General features: G+C 41.0%; 2 protein-coding genes across 4 annotated transcripts in view; one reads left to right on the top strand and one right to left on the bottom strand.

The window, feature by feature from the left end:
- The first annotated feature begins 6 nt into the window (after positions 1 to 6).
- Positions 7 to 3,195, top strand: nkiras2 (NFKB inhibitor interacting Ras-like 2). 2 transcript variants are annotated; one of them, XM_051387392.1, is made up of 4 exons: positions 7 to 25; positions 340 to 456; positions 1,200 to 1,441; positions 1,615 to 3,195. In XM_051387392.1, exons 2-4 carry the CDS (start codon positions 363 to 365, stop codon positions 1,855 to 1,857), a joined length of 579 nt encoding a protein of 192 aa, XP_051243352.1. In that variant the 5' UTR covers positions 7 to 25; positions 340 to 362; the 3' UTR covers positions 1,858 to 3,195. The 2 variants fall into 2 exon arrangements, with proteins under 2 accessions (XP_051243352.1, XP_051243353.1); XM_051387393.1 differs by having other exon boundaries at positions 14 to 106.
- A 5,040-nt stretch (positions 3,196 to 8,235) lies between these two features.
- znf385c (zinc finger protein 385C) overlaps positions 8,236 to 22,334 on the bottom strand; it is a 128,488-nt gene continuing 114,389 nt past the window's right edge. For both annotated transcript variants that reach the window (XM_051387380.1, XM_051387381.1), the window contains 6 exons: positions 21,894 to 22,113; positions 15,374 to 15,751; positions 15,055 to 15,242; positions 13,526 to 13,624; positions 12,896 to 12,985; positions 8,236 to 11,581 (listed from right to left, as the gene is read on the bottom strand). In XM_051387380.1, coding sequence (XP_051243340.1) covers positions 11,351 to 11,581; positions 12,896 to 12,985; positions 13,526 to 13,624; positions 15,055 to 15,242; positions 15,374 to 15,751; positions 21,894 to 22,113 — 1,206 coding nt within the window. In that variant the 3' untranslated portion in view covers positions 8,236 to 11,350. The remainder of the gene's footprint in view (positions 11,582 to 12,895; positions 12,986 to 13,525; positions 13,625 to 15,054; positions 15,243 to 15,373; positions 15,752 to 21,893; positions 22,114 to 22,334) is intronic.

The raw sequence follows: 22,334 nt of genomic DNA, 5'->3' as shown, positions 1-22,334 counted from the left end.
CTGTAAACAGGAAGTAGCCCGTTAGGTAAGCAGAAGCAGGTTTTTAGCTTGCGAGGAAGAGATTACTGTCGTGACACATATCCACGAACAGAGAGCGAATAACAGCGTGTGTATATTTTAAAGACACGTGTTTTTTTTGTGTGTGTGGGGTAGTTTTCAGATTAGCTGCCGTTTTTTTTTTTTTTTGTTTGTTGCGATTTCGTAGCTGTCTCGCCGAAAGCTAATGCTAAGCTAGCGTCAGTTCTTAATTTCATAGACTGCAGAAACGTTCACATACTGAGTGAAGTGTTTGATGAGCAGTTTTCCGTCTGTCTGTCTCTGTCTTTTTCCGACAAACAGATTGTCTGACCTGGGTGTGAGTCATGGGGAAGAGCTGTAAAGTGGTTGTGTGTGGCCAGGCTGCAGTTGGTAAAACAGCTGTATTGGAACAACTACTGTATGCCAATCATGTTGCAGGTATACCTTTTTTATATGTATGATTAAACTATTTTCCATGTTTTAAATGAATGGGTTCCATTGGATTGTCAAGGATGTGTTACAAGTTGGTTATTCTCTGTGTAATTACTGTAATTACACGTATAAAATGTTATATTAAGGTTATTTACATGCGTTACTACTTATTTGAGAATAGCAATTGAACAAGCAAAATGTTCTTTTATTACAGTATAAGTAAATTGCAGGACATAGGCGGCTTGCTCTTGAAGGCGAAAACTATTTCATCAGGTTTCAGAAATTCAGTATTAAGTCTAACAGTTAAGTCAGTTACAGTAATTTGTAAAATATTTCCTGCAACAACAAAATGCTGCTCTGCTCAGTCAGTGAGTCACACTGGGCGACAGAGCTTGTGAAGACCCCAGAATAATAAAATACATCTTAAATTCCAGTTTATAAAGTTTACTTGGAACTGAATGGTAATCAGAGATTACTTAACCATTACCGACATGATAGCTGCAATTTGACTGCAATTTGTAACCCCAGACTAAGACTCTTAAGTGTAATGTTGAACAGATTTATTGCGTATTATATTATTATATTGCGTTTTTTTCACCCTATCATATTAAGTGTTTTGCCGTTTATTAAACTTTCACTTAAGGAAATTTAAAAGTGCTCAGATGCAGTCTATAAATTACAAGCAATTGTGTTAATGCGTGTGCAGTATTTGACACTATAGGGGCCTGTCTTTGTTTATCCACTGTCAGGTTCAGAGCCCATGGAGACCCTGGAGGATATCTATATTGGCTCCATAGAAACTGACCGTGGCACACGAGAACAGGTGCGTTTCTACGACACCCGCGGACTCAGGGATGGGATGGAGTTTCCTCGACATTACTACACTTTTGCAGATGGCTTTGTACTTGTCTACAGCATTGACAGTAAGGAGTCATTTAAGCGGATGGAGGTCCTCAAGAAGGACATCGACCGCCACAGAGACAAGAAAGAGGTGAGGACTGAACCATTTATACGCTTGAGAAAGTTCATTTTGAGCTTTGGGTCAGTTAGAGTGGACCAAAAAATGTCCAATGCCATATGTATTGGAATGAGATCTATAAATTATTAATTTGAATGTTGTTTCCAAAACTGATGAGGGGCTAACCTGATGATCATTATCCACAGGTGACCATTGTTGTACTGGGTAACAAGCTGGACAAGCAGGACGAGAGGAGAGTTGACTCTAACATGGCCCAGAACTGGGCAAAGAATGAGAAGGTGCGTTTGTGGGAGGTGTCGGTGGTTGACCGGCGCACACTGATTGAACCCTTTGTCTACCTGGCCAGCAAAATGACCCAGCCACAGAGCAAGTCCACTTTCCCTCTCAGCCGCAATAAGAATAAGGGCAGTGGGTCTACAGACAGCTGAATGGCCAGACACTGATTTTTAAGGGTGGAGGATAAAGGGAGAAATGATGTGTTAAAGGGAATTTAGTTTTGCTAAAAAAAACCAACTATTTTGATATTATGAAGGATGGAGGTAGTAAGAGTTGATTTGGAGAATGTGGTGAATTGATGATGAGAGAAAAGGCAGGATGATTGTATTGATATTTATATACAGTGAGTACTGTTGGTATTGGTATAGCATCAGATATGTTTGGTGAAATATTTACTTCTTTAATTATAACTGAGTGAAAATGCTGATCTTTTGCCATATCAGCTAAACAATTTAAGAATGCAAGGTGCTTTTAATGTTATTCCTATTTTATTAGATCAGATTATGGTCAAACTATTCATCCACGTTCTTTTACAAATACCGCTGTTCATCATCAGCAGTCTTGTTTGGACCTATAATGTTGTTCTTGAACTACTGACAATCAACATTTTGATCTCAGTTTATACTTAGAGTTTTAAGATATCAGACTCATGGCGCTCACTGTATGGATAAATTAGGACCTACTCACATGTACACTGGCTACTATTTTATTTACACAGACTGAATCAGGAAGAGCAGCAGACACTCGTGTTACCTAATCATTGCATCACACAAATGCTGAATTTCACATGTTGTAGAAGATATGATGGGTGAAGGGAATCTATTGATACGTAATTGATGATGTACAGTTACTGTGCTGCTTGTTGATCTGGAGGTTTGTTACACTATATATGTTCTCTGCTGAGATTCACTGTTGGATGTTGTAGAATGAATGATTGACATTCCTTACACATATTGCCTTCTGTACAGGCTTTAGAAATTTAAGTATGAGATGTTCAGATGAAAGGCAGTTTCTGCAGGCTCAGGTGCTACTTTTTTCTGGTTGCAACGCATGAAAGACATAAAGCACTCTATAAAGTGAAATGTTGTAGCAAAACAACAATGTCGTCATATAATCAGTTACGGTTACTGCTGAAGTTGAAGCTGGTATATTATTTTTTTTACTAAGCTGTAAAAAAAATCCTGAATTACTCATTAGACCACCACTGAACTTTTTCAGGGTGCAACACAAGTCAAAATATGAGCAGCTTTTAATGTTTGTTTAATTGAAATGGGGACATTTGTTGATATTGTCTTGAATATCCATGTGTTTGTGCCAGAGTCTCTCGTCACTATGTATCATACATGCAGCTGTTTTGAGAATATCAAGCTTTTATGTATTAATATCCATAAAATGTGTTCACTTGATATTTGTTTGCATGTTTTGTAAACAAACTAACCAGAGTTTTTGATTGTGCTTAAATGAATGAATTAAATACAGCAAATCTTTTATTTCATCATGGAAATTATTGGGTACTTTAAGTTTTTCAAGCTTTACAAAAGCACATCCCTCATAGATGTCACCTGACAAGGACTGATTTGATGAATTGTCTCTGTGACTTGTAACCTTCTTAAATGTGACAGGCAAGAAACGTTCCAAGTCTAAAGACAGAAAAAACCCCAGAAAATACCAAGTTTAAAAAGTTCAACCCAACCCCAATCACTGGTTTTCAGTTAATTTACAATGAAGTATGTTTCATGGCCAGTAGATGTCTCTGATATCCCAGTAAAACAGGGTGGATGTTCTCTTGCAGTTTTGTTTTCAGGGAAATATCCACATGTATACAGTTCAGTAACCTCAGCATCTCTGCACTTCCCGGTAACTAATCCGTGGTTTCAGCTATCTTTAAATTAGTGCATTGATTTGACAATTTGTTGCATCTTCACTCAGTAATAAACATGTTTGTTGTATAGCCTGATGGTGTATGAGGGCCTGTAGGAGACATGGAAAATAAACAAACACATTGATTTATTTACTTATTAATTCTATTATTGTAAGTATTCACTGTAAGCGAATAACAATGAGCTACAGGTACTAATATCAATGACAATTTACTGATATGAACAGGAATGGCCCTAGATAGACAAGTTAGACACAATACTTCAAAATTGAACAAAATAGTGTTCAAATATTCTTTCCACTACCATGCAGCAAACAAATAAATAAACATGGACAAATGTAGTCTTTATGACAAGGGATTTCTATTATTAAGTGTATATCATCATAAATAACATGCCAATGAGTATCCTTTTTGATACATATAATAATCAATCAAAAAATGAATCACTATCTGTACACACACACACACACACACACACACACACACACACACACACACACACACACTTGTTTCTTTGGGCAGGAGGGATACAGGTTTGATGATATCTAGCACTCCCTCCTTTGTTGAATGAATGCACTTGAAAGCTTCAGAAGCTTTGTTCTATGTTTATGTTAACACTTTTTGTCTTATGAAAGGACTTACAGTTTTTTCAAGGACAAGCAAGTGTTGGAATTGTATTTAAAATGTAGTCTTTTATCTCCATTGAAAGGAAAACACTGATACGAATCGATTCATTCAAGATCAAACTCAAACCGAACAAAAACTGATATCAGGAAGCCGGGCAAATTCGTCAGCTGTCGTGCAATAAACTGCCTTCAGCTTATGCGATGACTTTTGATGTCAACAAAATTCAAACTAAAGTGAAATATTCATGATACACATATTGTCAAACCAGTGATTCACTGGCATTTTTTAAAACCTGAACTGACACCAAAAACATCAGCCCTATCAAACTGAACCAGTTTTGTGTTCAGGTATCCAAGAAAACTGCTTGAAAATTGTTCTAAGGAGTCAGTGGAACATTTATTAGTTTTGCAGTCTGTGTCCGTCAAAACATTTACATTGACTTTCCTATAACCAGAATGGGAGTGGTAGTGAAAACAATGACAGTCAGACAAGGTCAGAGACGTTTAGGCAGAGGAAATGATCTGCTAGTTCCACACGGGCATGTTGACTGCAGAGGTTAATGCAAGATAATGAGAAAACCTCAAGTGGAACATTTATGGAATGATATTACACTCACCTTAGTTTCCCCAGAGGGTGCTATCATGTACCATCTCATTTCAATCATGTTCTTTTTAATGACTAGAATTGAGCCACTGCGGTGATGTTACTTCCCTCCGAATGGTTCAGTTATTGTATCACACATTTGGACTATGACAGTACACATTTTATGTCCCCAAGTTCTAACAGCGAGGAAGAGACTCCTGTAAGTTGTCAATACGTCGCCTGTCAGATTCTTTCTGTGTAATGGCTCCGTGTCTGTATTGACCCGCATAAAAAAAACTGAAGATTTACAACACAAAATGTGAAATACACACTGTGAGCGTGCCAAGGCGGGGGATCGATTTGTCACTTGCCTGTGATTTATGAACCTTCTTCTTCCTTCAGACTACGCTGACTACAAAAGAGAAATTCACACTTGCTAGTCACAGTCGCAGGGCAACAAGGTGATGCCCTTGTGTTGCTACCAGTAATACTCTCCTACTGTTGCATGACAGTGTGTCTCATGACTGCAGCTGAGCATCCAGCTCTCCCAGTGGACCCATAAGGAAGATAATGGTTTTTTTTTTTTTAGAACTAGACTTCAACCCTGGAAGCTCTGCAGTGACCCTCTTTTCACAGTCCACATCACGAAGCCTCAGATTTATAAAACAATTCCACACAGGAGTGAACACATACAGTCTAAATGGCAGTGCCACCTTTATTCTCTGTGCTATCGGGCTTATTTCTGTGGGCTGGAAATACCAGCTGCTCTTAAGCCATCAGTTATGTCAAATGTTAGTTGTCATGCTGGCTACCCACGAGCCTCTGAGACAAGTCATTTATCCTCAAAGCACAGGGTGATTTAATCTGGGAGAAATCAAGCTGAAGGCATTCTGAACCGTGCAAAAATTGGATCTTCGTTATTGCTTATAGCTTGTGCATTCAGCGAGTATGCTGAAAGAGTTTGACACCTTTGACACTCTCCGTGGGGACATGTCGACACATTGTCTCCCATCAGTCAATAAGAAGACAATTTAAGCTCAATAAAAGGACTAAATAAAGAAACCGTGGAAGCTGAAAAACAAATTGATTTTTTCCACTGCTCAACTAACTCAGCCCCCTGTCTCCTGCTTTCATCTTTCTGTGGCTTTTTCTACCCTTATGTGCAAATTTGGAGCAATACTGCTGGCTCTGAATGTTACAGAACAGTAATTTCAATAGCAGTACTATGTAACTGTAAATATCAAAGTATTTTCTTCATAATTGTACTACTTTTACAAAATGGTAATTATCTGTGGTTGGTTCCAAGAAATTATGACTAGTATGTTTAAATGTTAAAAAAACCTAAATATTTAATAATGATGCTCCATACTTGCATGAAAAATGTATTTATGAAACAAATTAACCCAAAAAATGAAATGACCCGTAGTAACTGCTATGGAATAATGTAATAGATTTGATAATCATTTTATATTTATGACATAATTGTGCTGTGGGTAAATCAAATATTTCAGTTATCTTCTGTAATATCAGCAGTATGTATGATTAAGCACTAATGTACTCTGAATTAAAACATTACCATTTATCCACTATGTAAAGCAAAGCTGGAAAAAAATTCAGCAGCAGATTTTAATTAAATTAAACACTAAAAGTTTTTTTTCAGTGGACACATCAGACTTCAAACTTTCTGACTGACTTCCTTTTCTTTTTTTATCATCGAAACCAACGTGCATATGTTTTAAAATAAATTAATTTCCTGTTAGCCATTACCCAATTTTCTTATTCACAATTACAGCATCTTCACCTGCTAAATACGTACATTATTGTCTGTTATGCATTTGAGGTGAATTACTTTTATGTACAAAATAACTACAGAAGTGAATACTTACCTGATAATTACTGGACATGATTGTAACCATGCCATTTTTGTACTAACTAATACTACATACATATAGGACATAAGTTCATCCGTCTGTATACAATTACTTTGATGTTTCTGCTCTTTCAAACTATTAAGTAATTGTACTATACGCTATAGTTATATTTGATCAAATCTATTATTCTTCCCGGCACATTATGTTACATTATTAGTCATGATAGTTCACATACAATGAATATTATGCTAAATGAGGCAGAAACAGAAACTGGCTGTGTCTCTATGGTGTATTTTCTTCTCCATCTTATAAATCTTCTTTTCATTTGCTTTCAGTTAAACAGAAACACACACACACACACACACACACACACACACACACACACACACACACACACACACACACAAGCTATGTTTTTATAAGGGGGTAACTCTTCAGTTGCGGAGTGGTGACCACCACAACAGGAGATAAGGGTGTCACTCCCTCCATGGAGAGCAGACAGATAAGATATTGGATCAATACAGCGGATACACCAGTGTCGCAGCTCAGCAAGGTCATCATGTCCTTCTGCCATATCAACGGCTTTAGTAAGTGCTGGGGATCCAGTGGCTTTGATTGGCACCACAGGAGGTGCTGGACTTGATGTTTGTGCTTATCTACTGTTTCCACAAAGGACGGGTTGGCATGATGGCCTGAGGCACAGAGGACAACATCAGTAAATAATCCAAGGGCTCCCCTTCAAATACACAAGAAAACTGGGAAATTAATACAGAGCTAACTGAGCTGAATGCACGATTATCCAGTAGGATGGATAAAAGCACAGAGTCACAGTTTATCACATGGGAGGACAGTAGCTAGAGCCAATCAAATGGCCAAATGGACATCCGTGGAGAATCATCTGTAAATAAAGATTATGTCTGTAAACCACATCAGCCACTCAGGTATATCATTCTGCTCCTCTGCATGTCACAGATGCAGTAGAGCTCAGACACAGCGGCTTTAACTTGTTTCCATTTGCTTTCACCCTTGTATCTTAGCTAAAGACCAGTCCTGCTGTCACAAGTTGTTTCCTGAAATGGCTGGAAAATGAGTAGCTGTGGGTTGCCACATGAACAGATGCTGTGAGGGTGTTGCACACTTTCAGAGAAGCCAGTCTGCACCTGCAAACTCAGGATCATGTATAAATGTTGTTGTTTTTTCCACCTGGCTATTCCTGACTCAGAGCTGGATATGCTCAGTTTTGACTTTCTGATTAATAACTAGTATTTTGAAAACGGTGGTTCTCTTTGTTTCTCCGTGTAATTCAACTGTACAAAACTTAATTCAATCAAAGACAAAGTGCAAGTGCAATTTTGAGCATCTTCGTCAATCCGAGGATTCATCTTGTCACTGTTTATTCATTAGCAATCATCTGCCAGTCTTTTTTTCCCTCTTTCTTACACCCACACACATATTGTTATTGCTCAAATATCAATCTGAATTAAAGTACGGCCTTCTGGGTTGTTGCTGTTTTTAGTTTTTACCCATGACACAGGAAAAGCACACAGACATTTGCATAATCACTAAAACCATTTGTTTTACAAGTTCTAAAAGCTTTATTTTCCAAAATCCATCACTTGTCCTCTCTATGGTACAGCACTGTAAGTTTTTTGTTTGTTTTTTTGTCAATCCATCCATGCGTACAGTGTTTCCTGCTCTCTAGAGCTATGGAGGGATACCCTGAATGGATGGTCATGTTAGCATTTGCTCAACCTGTCACCCCTGAGAAGGCCTGTCTAATGTGACTTTAGGATATTGTCGAAAAAAGGCCTTGAATTACATAATTAATTAAGTCACCGTCAACAAGGAAGAAAAAAAAAGCTCACTCAAAAAAAGTTTGTTGTAAATATTTTCTCTTGTACTTTAAAAAAACATGTTGGTAAAACCACGTAAATAAACAAACAAAGAAAAAGAAGAAAAGAAAGCAAAGCATTTTTCCTGTCCCTGTTTGCTGCACAGAGCCTACAATAACATAATCTACTCTCCTCTATGATAGCAGTTCATTATGATACAGATAACAATAGCAACTCTGATAAAATCTCTATAGTTACTCTATGATTTCTACATATAATTTGCCTTCTCTAGATTCTTTATTTTAAGAAAGTTTCAGTTCTTTAGGTCAGAGTTCCCACTGAGCGATAGAAACAAACAAACAAACAGTGAAGATTAAAGGCTGGCTGGTTCACTGAGTAGTGCGACTGGGGAGAATCACATCGGTATGGCGGGGAGACCCGGTGGCTTCGCTTACCCAGAAAGACTTGGGGGGGAGAGGGGGTCCTTAAACAGAAATGTACATCGGAACAAAGGTTTTGCAGAAGCACTAGTACTTGATGGCAATTACAGGGTTTTCACGACAGATGGCACTGCTGCATCACAGACAACTATACATATTGCACAATGAGAAATGCATAGGATTTGCTCCATGACTGTAATTTAAGAGAACATGATTTGGTATGAGTGTTGAAGGAAGGGTGTGTGTTACGCTCCAAGTCCTTATGAGACCTTGCCAACAGTCCATTTTGGCAGAGGGAGGGGGTTGAGTGTCTGTAGATATCCGGGGTGGGAGACAGCACACGAGCATGAACAGCAATATGACAGTTGATGTTGCACTTGTGACACTTATCCCAAACACTTGTCTCTGACGGAACAGTGTTTTGCTCAGTGGAAGTCATACAAAAGTTCTCCCGCTCCACTAAAAAGTGAAACAGCAATGTCATACGGCGCTGAAGCACCCTTTCTGCTGCGCGAGAGCAGCTATAATTGGAAACGGCTCAGCCCAGAGTCACAACATGTGGAGACTGACCATGAGCATCAAGCATCAAGGGCAGCACCGTCAGGACAACCCTGCATTTCAAATGACTCTTTGCTGACAATTCAGAGTTGGCCCTTGACTGTGTTGGAGTACATATTACATTGTTACACGTGTGTACAGTATAGAATAGATAAAGCCATTGACACACTGAAAACACATCATAAACATAAACATACTGAATGTATTGCTTTAAATGTGAGACTTATTAATTATGGAAGAACCATAATTTGATCATTCTCACCTGATTGTTTTTTTGTTTTTAATCAAGCAAAATTATCACTGAAATTGACATGGAATTTTAAAAAACATACACCTAGAGCAAAAAAAGGTGAATATCAACACAATTTTCATTGCTTTTGTAAGTAAATCAGTTTTAAGGTGCTTTTAATGTGGTTGCCATGGCACTGTGCTTTGTTCCCTCCTACGCTGTGCGCAGACACTGCAACACGATGTCAATCAAGTACTGGCTGAGCAGCCTCCCCACCCACCGTCAGCCAAACTTTTCACGGAGCTCTAAAAACCCATCAAGTCTTCAAGTTATCCACTGCGTTTTCATTATGTGTGTGATTGTGAGCGCGTGTGTTGGGGAAGGGGGGGTTCCCTCCTCAGCATCATCATCTCATGCTGAGATAATGCCATAGAAAATCAAGAGCAACAGTGAGGTGACGACAGCGGGGTGAAGGAGGAAGGAAAAGAAAAAGAGCAGTCACGAGAAAGACAAGAAATAATGGCATATTGCAATGTAAGACATCCATAGCTTCAAAAATGTTTTCGTGCCGCCGGCTTGGCGAGAACATAATGTTCAAGCTGCATTTGCGTGAATGATGCACTGGAGCATAAAAAGAAAAAACCATTCCGACGAAGACAGATTTGCAAATTGAAACAAAGTCAAGCTGACAAGCTGACCTTTTCTGGACCTTAATGAGTGCCTAATCCTGGGATACAGGAAAGGGAAAGAAATCTGGAGGGCTCTGACTGTGGCTGTGACTCAGAAAGAAAGAGAGAAAGAAATGTTTTAATTGTACAACTTCAGGGCTCTGAGAAACTGCGTTTGGTAGGGGGCTGGAGGTGCAAAATGGTGCTAATGGGCTTTTAATTTATGGACCTACAGTGCATACTGTAGTTTTAGCTTCACATACCGCCCACAATGACGACTCACATTTGTCTTTCAAAAGTGTTCAATTGACAAGGGGTACTTGTCCAGAGAGCTGTTTAATAATTGCCATATCAAAGATGAAATGTGACAGCGGGTTCACTTCAGATGATCCTTTAAGCTTCTTAGTTGACAACACTGATCAATGAAACTGACTTGTCCAGCCATACAGGAGGATGCCTCGAGTTCAGCTGCTTTAATGAACTATGAGATTCCCACCTTTCATAAAACCCCCCAACCAATAAGTTAAAAACGTTTTAGAAGAGCATCAAGTAAAGGGACCTTATTTTGTGGCAACCACACTAAACATACATCTAGACGTGTCTATATTTGTTCTCTAATAAATTACACAATAATATCCATAATCCAAACCACGTTGACCCATGAAATGGCTATAAAAGCGGCCTCTGTGCACCAGTCACTGTCTGGAGGCCTGTCCTCCTCCTTAGGTCATGATAAGAGGAGCAGAAAGAAGGCATGATGGGGGATCTTGGCCTTTATGATAGGAACAGCTCTCAGGCCTAATGGCCTACTGAGCGTCAGGACTTGTGCACTCTTTCCATCGTAAGTCAGGCGGGCTGCATAGTTTGCGTGTGGCCTGTCATGTGGGTCACACTAAAGGATGGCCTGGGGTTTGGTAAAGGGACAAGGGTGGAGCTGAGATGGGAAGAGGGTAAAGTCTTTAGTAGGGGGAGAAGATGATGGGTGTGTGTGTGGCCCGCAGCGGCCCTGGGGCAGGCCGGAACAGTGCAGGTCCCAGGAAGGGGGTCTGGATGAAGGTGGTGGTGCCCACTGGGTGGCGCAGAGCCAATGGGTTAGTTGCCATTGTGCACAGAGTTGGCTGGGTGAGGGGACTGGGCAGGAATCCAGTTGTCAAGCTCTTGGTCAGCTGCTTCTGCAAGGCCAGTTTGGTCTGAAGAAGATAGGAGAGGGAATGGTGAGGGGTGAGAGAAGAACACAGTGAGAGCAGAGCACTGTGACTGGGCAAACATTTTCCCCCAAACTTATGGCCCCTGTTTGCACCCATAGAGGAATGCATTCTTATACATCACTCCATACCATCCACAACTGGGTTCCTGACAGCTTGTTGCATGAACACACATCAGATATAAACAGTAGGCTAATTCTAAGACTACAGTATGAACAAAATTTACCCTATTTTCAGTCATGACAAGGGTTAAATGGCAGCTTTTTAAGCTCTAGGATGTTTAAGGATGGCTTTAACCTAAGGTGAAATCCTTTACTCACTGGCCAGGATATTGATGCATTGATATTGGCTTAGATGAGATGCCAAACCCTTTGAAACCACAGTGCAGCTTCTGTGCTCTTCCTATCAAATACTCACCCTTGTAGGCTTGAAAGTTGGGTTTAAAAACTCCATAAAGTTGTGAAGTGCTTTTCCCCATTCTGTATTCCCATTCAAAATTGTTCTTTAGACGCTATCCTCAATATCACTTAACACAGAAACATGGAATTGTTGTGAGTTTATGTCATGAATACCAATTTCAATTATTCCAATATTTTTTCTTAGAGGTGATGTTTTGTCCATCAGTTTAGTAGTTTATTCATGTATGGTGGATGGCTCCAAATACTACAGCACAAATGAAAGCAATGGCAAATTCAAAATGTTTCGTCCTTGAATTTGTGAACAAAACACAACATCATAGTTGCTGAATTGATTAAAAATGGACCAAGAATTCAAAAGTGAATTGACTAAAGCCACAGATTGTATTTTTCTCAACAGTGTTATCTTTAGCTCCCTTCTACTGTTACTGGCGCACGGAAAATAATTTAAGCTCTTTGATTGGATGTTCCTTCCTGAAAGTACCTTGGAAGTTATTGTTGCCTTCTTCCCTGAAATCTCTGTGTCTACCGTCTGTATCTTCGACTTATTATTTAAGAACCAGATATTTTAAGGGAGAGTTCATCAAAGCTGTAGAAGTGCTCCAACTGTGAGTCACACACCGTATATGGGAAAAATGAATGGGATGCTTTTCTTTCAGACACCACTGGCACCTGAATTAGCACCTTCCGCTTTGTAACTCTATTTACATCATGACCAGTGAGTAAAATGAGCAGCACGTCTTGTAAAAACACAAAAAATATATATCAATGATTTCTTCATTATCTCTGCTCAGTCCCCTGCCCGTGGCCAGGCCTAAAGTTGAGCCATCTGAAGCTCTCGCCCTCCAATCTAACCCCAGTCTCGGCCTCTCCTGCCACTGACCTGCGAGGAGAGGGAGGTGAGATTGTACTGGCTGAATGCTTTCTTCATGGCAGACACAGCCACGCCTGCATAGCCACTCCATCTCACGTTCTGTAGGATAGAGGAGGAGGAGGAGGTGGAAGAAGAGTATAAGAAGACAGAGGGATGGGGAGGTGTGTATATGACAGGGGCAGAGAAGTGATTAATCTGGAGTGCTGATTCAGGCTGCTGTTGTCAGAGCTGGTCAGTGGGGGAGAGAAGGACTATTTTAGACCTGTCTCAGGGGTAGGGGACTCACTGAGTACAACAGTGTGTTTAACCTCTATGACAGTGCAGACACACAAACTGCCTCACTAAGACATAGAAGCCCCTGAGCGCAATGTAACAAGATCTGTGTGTTTTTTAACTGTATGTCTGCCGGGGCTGGGGGTCAAATCAGTTAACTGCAACAGAGCTAAATTAAAATCTGTGTTTAAAAATGCATTAGTTTACAAGCTAGACTGAATTTTTTTCCAGTTTTGGCACATGTGTACAGCATGTTCAAGCGTATCTGCTGCAAGAGAAAGGCAATTATGTTTTGTTTGTCTTCCTTGAGTGTGTGTGCATGCGTGACAGTGTTTTGTTTGTCTGTGTCTTTATGCTGAGACTTACCGCTAAGCTGGAGCTTGGCTGGCTCTTGCTGTGGGGGGTAAATTTGGGTTTGGGTGGTTTTCCGGCCAGCCTATCCTTGTGCCTTCTGCTATTCATGTGCTGCAGAGACCAGAAGAAATACCATCAGTGAGCTAACAAGCATCTGTTGTACCACAGTGGAAAAACTTCAAATGTTATCTGCTGAATTAATAATGGATACACATTGAGTATGACTGAAGTGCACAGAAATTACATCACATTACTTCCTCCCGCTGCCACACTATGTCCTTCTCTGGCTGCAGTACTAACAGGCTTATGTCCTCCTGGGATAGGGGCTGTTTATATAAGACTGGTGGAATGCATTTAAGGCTAAAGCAGCCTGGGTGCTCACACATGCCAGCGTATCCTGTATCTTTTCCACATTCCACTCCAGCATAGGCAACGTTTCCAAGACAATCCCTTCACTCAGATGTAGTATTTAATGAACATCAAAAGGGGAGAAATTACTTCCCCTGCCTGGTTTGATGCCAATGTAACCAGAAAATTAAATACAGGAGGCATTAGTAGCTCGCAATAATGAGTGGTAAATAAATGCCTGCTCACTGAAGAGCTTTGCAGTTAGTTATAGCATCAGATGATATCTGTCTAATGTGGAAAAATAGCTGCTGTTTGAATGTATTCAACCCTGGCAACCTGCTTTCAATGGCTTCATTCATGTGGCTATAAATGAAACTGCTACTTTGATTTAAACCATCCTCCATCAAGGTTATGTTAAAATGGTCTCTTGGATTAAGGAAGGTCTTTAAAATCCCATTATTCATATTTATCATTTCAATACACACCATTTGTGATTGGTGACCGTTTTTATAACTGTTACATTAGAGGTCAGTATGGCCTATAAGTTCAATGTGTAGCATCAGCCTCCTGATGTGGAAGGTAATTGCTAACTATGTGCAGACAGTTCTGTTTTCTCATTAATTCTTAACATCATCTGTCTGTGGAGGTGTGAGGTAACTATATGCAACATTTTCTCCACTGTCTGATGTGATTGGGCCAGAGTGCTTTTCCCTGTACAGTCAACATTTCTTCTATGCCCCTTTGAACAAAATCCTATCAGGTTAGCAACACTCTCACTTAGTACGCCTTGACAAATCTTCAGGACTTCTCCGAGCCTCTGCTTCCCTCCCCATCTTTCATTTCACACAGCACAGGAGGGATAAATAAGTCCCAGAGTGATAGCTCTTTCCGTTTTGTCCTCCTACTCTGATACTTCACAGCCAAAAAGTTCTGATGTCTCTAGTGGTGCTAAAAGTTCAATAAGGTCATAGTGATCTCTAAGTTTGGTATGTTCCCATTGCTTCACATACATATTTCTGTCTATTTCATATTATACCAGCTATCATGTGAAGAATTACTCCACATCCATTCATTTGAACCAGCTCGTCTCAAAATTGACCTGTAGGTAGTACATTAAATGGTCAGCTAGACAAACTGTATATATGCAATATGACCTAATATTACTATTTCCAAGTTGCTCTTTTGAGCCTTACCTGGCTAAGCTGGGTCTCAGAGTTCACAAAGATCTCACACACTTCACACTGAAAGTTCTTGCTGGGCAACCCGACACTGCCTTTGCTACCCAGCCGCTTGCTCTTGCAACCTGCACGAGTTGCCACCACTTTCCCCCTGCGTCGAGGCAGAACACTGTGACCTTCCAGCATCAGTTTGTGCTTTGTACCTGGTGGAGACAGTTGACAGTTGCCAGGTTATTTCAGGTTGAAATCAAATTATATTACAGGCATTTATTTGACGCTCAGATCCCCAACATTTTTGCGTCAGTTACAGGCATTTTAAAAACTGCTGTTTTACCGCTGTTATGTGCTTCCAGTTGGGAGACAGAGTTGACTGTGACTTTACAGACAGGACAATGGAGGTGAGCCTTGCTCTTCTTGGAGTCCTTGTCCTCATCTGTACGTGGCTCCCCATTTGTGCTGGATGTGTCTGCTTGGCTGCCTGACTCAGTGGTCGGGCCTGCGGCCTCGGCAGCCTCAGCGGCCTCTGGGACTTCAGGGGCGCTGGTGTCTGAGGCGGTCTCTGAGAGCTGTGAGGAAGGTGAAATCTGAGGAGGGGAAAGGGTGACCAACTCCACAGAGGAAACCTCGGATACCGGTGTCAGCATTACTGAGCTCCTGGGACTCTCCTCGAGCTTCGCCTCCACATTGGCCGGTTCTAGATCAGACTGAAGACCTGCATGAAAAGGTAGAAATAAAGAATTACATCAGCAAACTGTGGTTCATTTAAACCTACAATAATTGATTATTTTGGCCACAGAAACAAGCCTGAACACAACATTTAAGTATTATCACCATTTAAGTTGATATGGTGAAACAGCTGCTTATTTACACATTAAGCAGTTACAGAGAAACATAATAATTCATTTAGAGTTGTGTTTCTGGCAACATGATGAATACGATGAATGAAGTCCAATATTCACTCTCTTTTAACTCAGTTTTTGGTCTCTACTAACTCCTGTGGGAAATATCTGACACATTAGCTGCTAAATACTCCACTATGTTCACCAGCTAGTCAATAACTGTGTCTTTCTGCTGTTTGGTGCTGAGCAGGTAGCGTACAGTGGCCTTTTGAGAGCTTTCTCGCTAAAAACAACTGCCTGTTGCAGCTGAAAAAAACACCACAACATCTCTACACGTTTAATGGAGAGACTGCTCTGTTATGTGTTAGGTTGGCACAGTGGTTGGAGACGTGGGGAGGCAGTTGTTTTTTTTCCATTGCAGTTAATATAATCCCAACAAAGCTTGATATCTGAAAAAAACAACAATGAGCCTGAATAACCAGCAAAAAAAGCCCCAAAAAACCCTTGCATGCTTAAACAGCAAAACACTCTTTAGATTCACGGAACTTTTTGAGTACGGATATAAAGTCGGCTGAATCAATCTCCAAAAACAACCATTTCTCTTTTAGTACAACATTTGAGCCAACATTAAGAGTGCTTTTCAAGTGCTAGCTTTGTGGCACATCCTGATATACTATCTGCCTTTGTTTTAAACCATGTGGAACAGACTAGATTAGCATTGGTTTAGGAAAGTAAATGCCACCAGCCTCCTCCCTCCTTCCTTTCCACCTTCCCTCTCCCTCACTATTCAAATATCAAGTGGACCCGGAGTCTCAGTCAATATAAACAAACCCATCGACTGCCGGGCCCAGCCGATAAGTCACTGGAGTTCCATTACACATCTCCCCTTCACCCCACTGCCCTCCCGAGGGAGTCACAAACTTCACCCCAGAGCGTTGTGCGTTACGCTCGCTGAATATCTCCATTTCATTTAGTGTGGTTTCTCCCCCCACACGCACACACATACACACAACCCTTCCTAATGCAACTGTGCTCCATTGATTTTCCCTTTTACGTTTCAGAGTAAATTCATCATTGGAGATAAGGGCCTTCCTCTCCCATTCCAGCTAAAGAAAAAGAACCTATATAGGAGCAAGATTAGACAGTCCCCTCGCTGTAATGAGAGTGACCCCTAAGGGATTTGAGCTCCTCTGAGGGGGGGCGGGGGCAGGTATGATCCTGAGCTTATGTGAAAGACAGGGCCACCTGAGAAGTCTCTGGAGGGGAGTGATACTGATCAATGGATTTAGCAGGAACCTTACAGGGGAAGACATGGAGGCTGGTGAGAATCAAAGCCCTCTAAAATCCAAAGACTCAGAACATGAAGGACTTTATTCAGCAAAGAATCATTTCAGCTATCTCGACCGCGTTGAGATATCTTAATTTTTAAAAAGCCCAAACTGTAACAGCAAAAAAATGTATCAGTAAATCTATTCTTACTTACACTTATATTGAAATCAGTGCTCTATTAATTAAGCAGTAAATCAACAGGAAATGTTGATTCATTTCAATAATTTATCAAGCTACAATGCCAAACTGGTCCACTCTGCTGGCACATTTCCACAAGCAGAAAAATACATCAAAATAAATTAGTCATATTAAAAAAAAACAGACTTTTTATGGAATAAATTAAATTTTCCATGTGTGCTTTTACTTTTATCATGACTAACTTTTCATCAATTATTTTTCTTTCCTGGCACAAATGTGCTTCAATCGATTCTGGCTTCCCAGATGTGAGGATAAGTTACTTTTCACTATTTTGTATATTTTTTTTATGGGTTTTGGATTGTTGTTTTAACAAAACAATCAATTTCAAATGACACGTCTGAAAAATTGGGATGGGCAGCATTTCAGGCATTTTACAGACTGAAAAGGTTAATAGATTAACTGAAAAATAACCCCACAGATGAATCAATAATGGAAATAATTCTTAGTAGCAGCCCTGAAGCTGTGAAAGAGCTTTTTTTCCATTCCAGACTGGGATCAAACATCCTGTGAAACAGACAAAAATTTTGATAAATACCAAGTCTCTCCCGCCCTCTTCCCTAAAAAAAAAAAAAAAAAAGAAGCTTTTCTGTCTCCTTGTCAGTTGTCCCACTTGCTCTCTAATCATCAACATGATGAGAGAAACTGCCACCGACATTGGCAAACTGTCAGACCAAAGGCCAGCATATTGGCAGTGCCAGCAGGGCCTCTGTGGAGCAGAACTACCCAGCAGCAAATTATGGATATTTGGATCAATGTTATGCTGGCAATCATCAGTTTTCTTTAACATGAAAAGAATTTAATCCAAGTTTTAAATCCAATTAAATCTGACATGCTTTTAGAGTGTAAACACATCTGAAGAGATCTCAATTCAGTAGACTGATCCACTGAGAACTTCAACCACAGCCAAACAGCAAATGAATATGAATATTGGACTCATTATGCACCTGCTCGCATACACATACAGACACAGAGCGCTTGGTTTAGCAGGCGAGCTCTGATCCAAGGAGGCCTCAGAACATAAACAACTTCCCTGGGGAAAAATCCTTGCTTTAAATCATGATTACTGTGGTGACAGACTAAGTCCCCACGAAGATGGTTTCAGCAGTGGAGTCAATCAAAGCCGAGGGTGATTGATGCTTGTCACGATTGATGCAGGCCCTCTGTCTCTGCTGCTTTCTCACTTGCTCATTGCTGTGTGCTCACTCCCTCTTTTGTTGGTCGGGGACATGGTTTATAAGCATCGATTAGTCCCTTTGTAAGATTGAAAATGTGGTCTCTGCTCTTCTCGGTCTCCCTCCTGTATAACGAACGTTGTGGTACCCTAGATTAAAGAATATGTCAGATATTTTGGAAAGTTTAACTGTAAGGTAGGCAAAAAAGTCTGCATACAGTATAGCAACATGGAACACTGTAGAGAAACTAAAAACATATAGAAGATCTCCATTGGTTTAGAGCAGTATTTTTTAACCTGGGGGCCCCAAGAAATATTGGGAATATTTATTTAATTAATTACATGTTGGCCCAATCAGAGAATGTATAAGAATGACAAAAAAAATCTCCTTACTGGTAATCTGCCAATCTACAGTATAAACAGATATGATACAAGGATCCCTGAGACTAGGTCTTATAAAATATACATGGCCTGATATGTATACATTTTGGGGGTCTTTGACAGCAAAAGGTGGAGAGCCCCTGGTTTCTGTGTCGGTACTTGAGCAGTTTAAGGTCTTGCATTTGTGCTTGAATCCTGGGCCGCTGCAGTAAGAACTCAGCCTTGGTAAATGGGGCGCCAGCTCTAGCAGGTGAGCTATCCAGGGACCCCATTTTTGTTAGAATGAGCCTTTTTTATCTATAGACGGAGATAGGCCACCATGTTGAACTGCCATATTTGTACAGTAGGCCAGAAAGGACAAACCAAACACTGGCTATAGATCATTTCGCGGCCACCGTAGTTTCTCCTTCATGCTTGGAAAGGGGAAGGTGAAGCTTCCGACTTGTGATCTACTACACTGCGAGATGCCACTAAATCCTACATACTGGATCTTTAAATACAAAAAGGATACAAGGCAACAGTTACGGTTTGGTTAGATTTAGGCACAATAATGACTTTGTTAAGGTTAGGGTTTGGATTAAAGTTACCGCTTCATTAAGGTTGGGGTCTTTTGTTGTCATATGGCTAAGGTTAACAATTGTGGTTAAAAGAAACTGACACTGACTGTTGGTAGGAAATGGGAAAAAACTTAATTTTGTGCATCTTACCATACCAACCTCCTCTCTCTGTGGACTCGTTAACAATCTGACACTACAGTACTTCCTCCTATGCTCCAAATGTACAAGGATAATAATTCCTAGAGTCAATAAGAGATTTTCACAATAGATTTTTCAGTCTCACTAAAGTTTAACAGACAATCTATAGGCTGTAATGATTGCTATAGAGGTTGTGTCGGTACTTGAGCAGTCTTAGGTCCTGCATTCGGGTCTGGTCCTATCATATTGCTATTTCTCCTAACTATGTATTGTTTACATTTTAATTACCTGGCCCATCCAACTGTGGCACTTTTCCAAATACACTTGGAAAGCAATTTATGACTCACCATTTGTTCGTGTGTACCTCTAGAACCCCACAGTCAAAAGGTGGTATATGAGTGGTTGCAGCTCCTGGGTCTAAATGTGCATTAGTTGATGATCTAATGGAGCTGCAGAGGCTGACCTTGTGGGTCTAGAGTCTGTTTATTCTGAGCCAGACAGGCTGCTCAGAGGAACAGCCGACAGGTGTGTTATTGGTTCCTGATGGCAGACAATGTGGGCATTACCTCCAGACAGCAGCCCACCAGCCTTCAGTTTCATGGCAGACATAACTCATTTCATAGAGTGTTAATTTGGAGCGCTATTCCATTACAGGTTGGCATTGTGGTGCATGCCACCACTGGCTCGCACTGCTGCATTTCAATTTCACATTAGGCCAATCACACAATTGGGCTTATTAAAGAGTGTTCCTCCTCACAGAATTGCCTTGGAACTGTAAAATTATTCACTGCATAAAAACTAGCTATGAATTATCTACTTTTCTCTCTCCAATGACCCCCCCCCCCATCCCTCCATGCTCTTTCTCTCTTATTCCTCCCTCTCTCTGTCTCCTTCATTCATTTCATCTTATCTTTCATTTTCCACTCATCATCTGCTTTCGTCTCCACTGCTGAATCCCTCTTTCAGAGCTCTCCTTTGCAACGGCGGAATATTAAAATGAGATTTGATGAGAGCGTTATCAGGCTCCCAGTCTTTTGTCCACTTTCTCCTTTCTGAAGGAGACTCTTAGTGCTCAAGGCAAAAAAAAAGTGTGCATATATGTGTCCACGTGCACATGAGCATGTCTATGGGGGTGAAGGAGGAGGGGTTGCAAACTGTCTCCCCTCTACTCTCAGTACCTTCATATCTCTTCTCCAATATTCCATCTATCATCCAAGTGCATTTGAAATTCTGCTCAGATAGTGATCTTCTCCGGGGCGGGGGGAAGTGGAGGGGAGAATGAAGTAGGGAAGTAGAAGAGAGAGAGGGAAAACTGCTCCTCCACTCCCGTCACCTTGGATGGATAAATGAAAAGTGTGGACCCAGACGAGTGCAACATGAGAAGGTAATGGGCTCACTCTGCAGTCAAAGTGCCATTGGAGCAATTCATGCTCTCAGAGCTAAAGTTGCAGCCATGTCGTGTGGAAAAGTCAACATTTGTATTCTTCTGAAAGAAATGAAATGCACTCGTCTTTCTTTATCAAAAGATAAAATGCCTGTATTTACACCACCAATGTGAAAACATTTTAACTTTTTGTAAAAGAAGATTTCTTCCAAGTTTTTTTTCTATTTGAAAGCCCCTCAAAATGAAAACTCTTACCTCTATTTTGCTCCCTCTCAACTCAGCTAGAACCATGTGTTGTTCTTTTCATGCTGCACAAATACACCAATTCTGGTTCTACAACTACCCTCTCTGTCTAACCGAGATAGATAGGAGAGAGCGAAAAGGAGTCAAGCACTGGAAATTAAGAAGCAAAGGGGGTAAAAACGACCCCAGTGAAGCTACGATCGATCTCAGCCAGCCCCTTTATTTATACAACATCTCTTGCTCGCAGACATCCCACAATCCCACAGCTTCGGAGCTCTCTATCCATCACAAGGCACAGGGACAGAGGGCCAGGTCAGAGAGGTTTTGGGGAGGATGGAGTGGTTTGAAATTGCTGAAGTTCCAAAGCACAGAAACACAGAGGAGATAGGAGGGTGAGAGGGTGAAGGATAAGGTGATATAATCTCAAAGTGTAACACAATGGAGCAGAGAGAAAGAGATAAGGGAGGTCAAGACATGGAGGATGGAAGCTGTCAATGATGTGAGAAGTGGATTGGTGGAGGGGGTTTAGAAAGATTGAGTGGAGTGGAGGGGGGGAACCAAAGTCCGCTAGAGTGATCATCAAGAAATGCTTTTCTCTCTGTCTGTTAACGTACTTGTTCCCTCCACTAAGCTGGTATCCATGAGCGTGGGAAGGGCTGCCTCGGATGTGGACGTCTTGCTCCGGTCCCGATCTCGTTCCCGGTCTCTGTCTCGGTCTCTCTCCCTTCCTGTGGACGACGCCTCCCCGGCTCGTCGCTGCCTGTTCTTCTGGGCCTCCATGGCTTTGAGCTTCCGGGCATGCTTGTGTCCCTTGTAGTGGGCCTCTGCTTGATTCTGCAAGAAAATGATAGAGAGGTTGGGAGGGAAAAGCAGACAGGAGTGTTTGACTGGATGCACTAGCTGCTGGAAAGACTGGAGCCCACGTGCAATAAATGTTAAAACTCTCGCCTGAATATTTGCTCTCTCGCAGGCATACACAGGCTGTGAGGAGGAGAGTCTGTTTCCACCTGATAACAGCGATGGCACATTGGGAGGCCAGAGGTATAATTGCATGT

The sequence above is a fragment of the Dicentrarchus labrax genome, unplaced genomic scaffold, assembly GCF_905237075.1.
Source record: "Dicentrarchus labrax unplaced genomic scaffold, dlabrax2021, whole genome shotgun sequence".
Lineage (NCBI taxonomy): Eukaryota > Metazoa > Chordata > Actinopteri > Moronidae > Dicentrarchus > Dicentrarchus labrax.
The sequence above is the reverse complement of the archived record's forward strand: the minus strand, read 5'-3'. Positions and strand labels throughout refer to the sequence as shown.

Bases quoted from the DNA above. Each gene is read 5' to 3' on its own strand.
- nkiras2 (XM_051387392.1), top strand. From the start codon at position 363: ATGGGGAAGAGCTGTAAAGTGGTTGTGTGTGGCCAGGCTGCAGTTGGT. The intron at 457-1,199 runs GTATACCTTTTT...ATCCACTGTCAG, and splicing joins GTATGCCAATCATGTTGCAG to GTTCAGAGCCCATGGAGACC. The intron at 1,442-1,614 runs GTGAGGACTGAA...CATTATCCACAG, and splicing joins GCCACAGAGACAAGAAAGAG to GTGACCATTGTTGTACTGGG.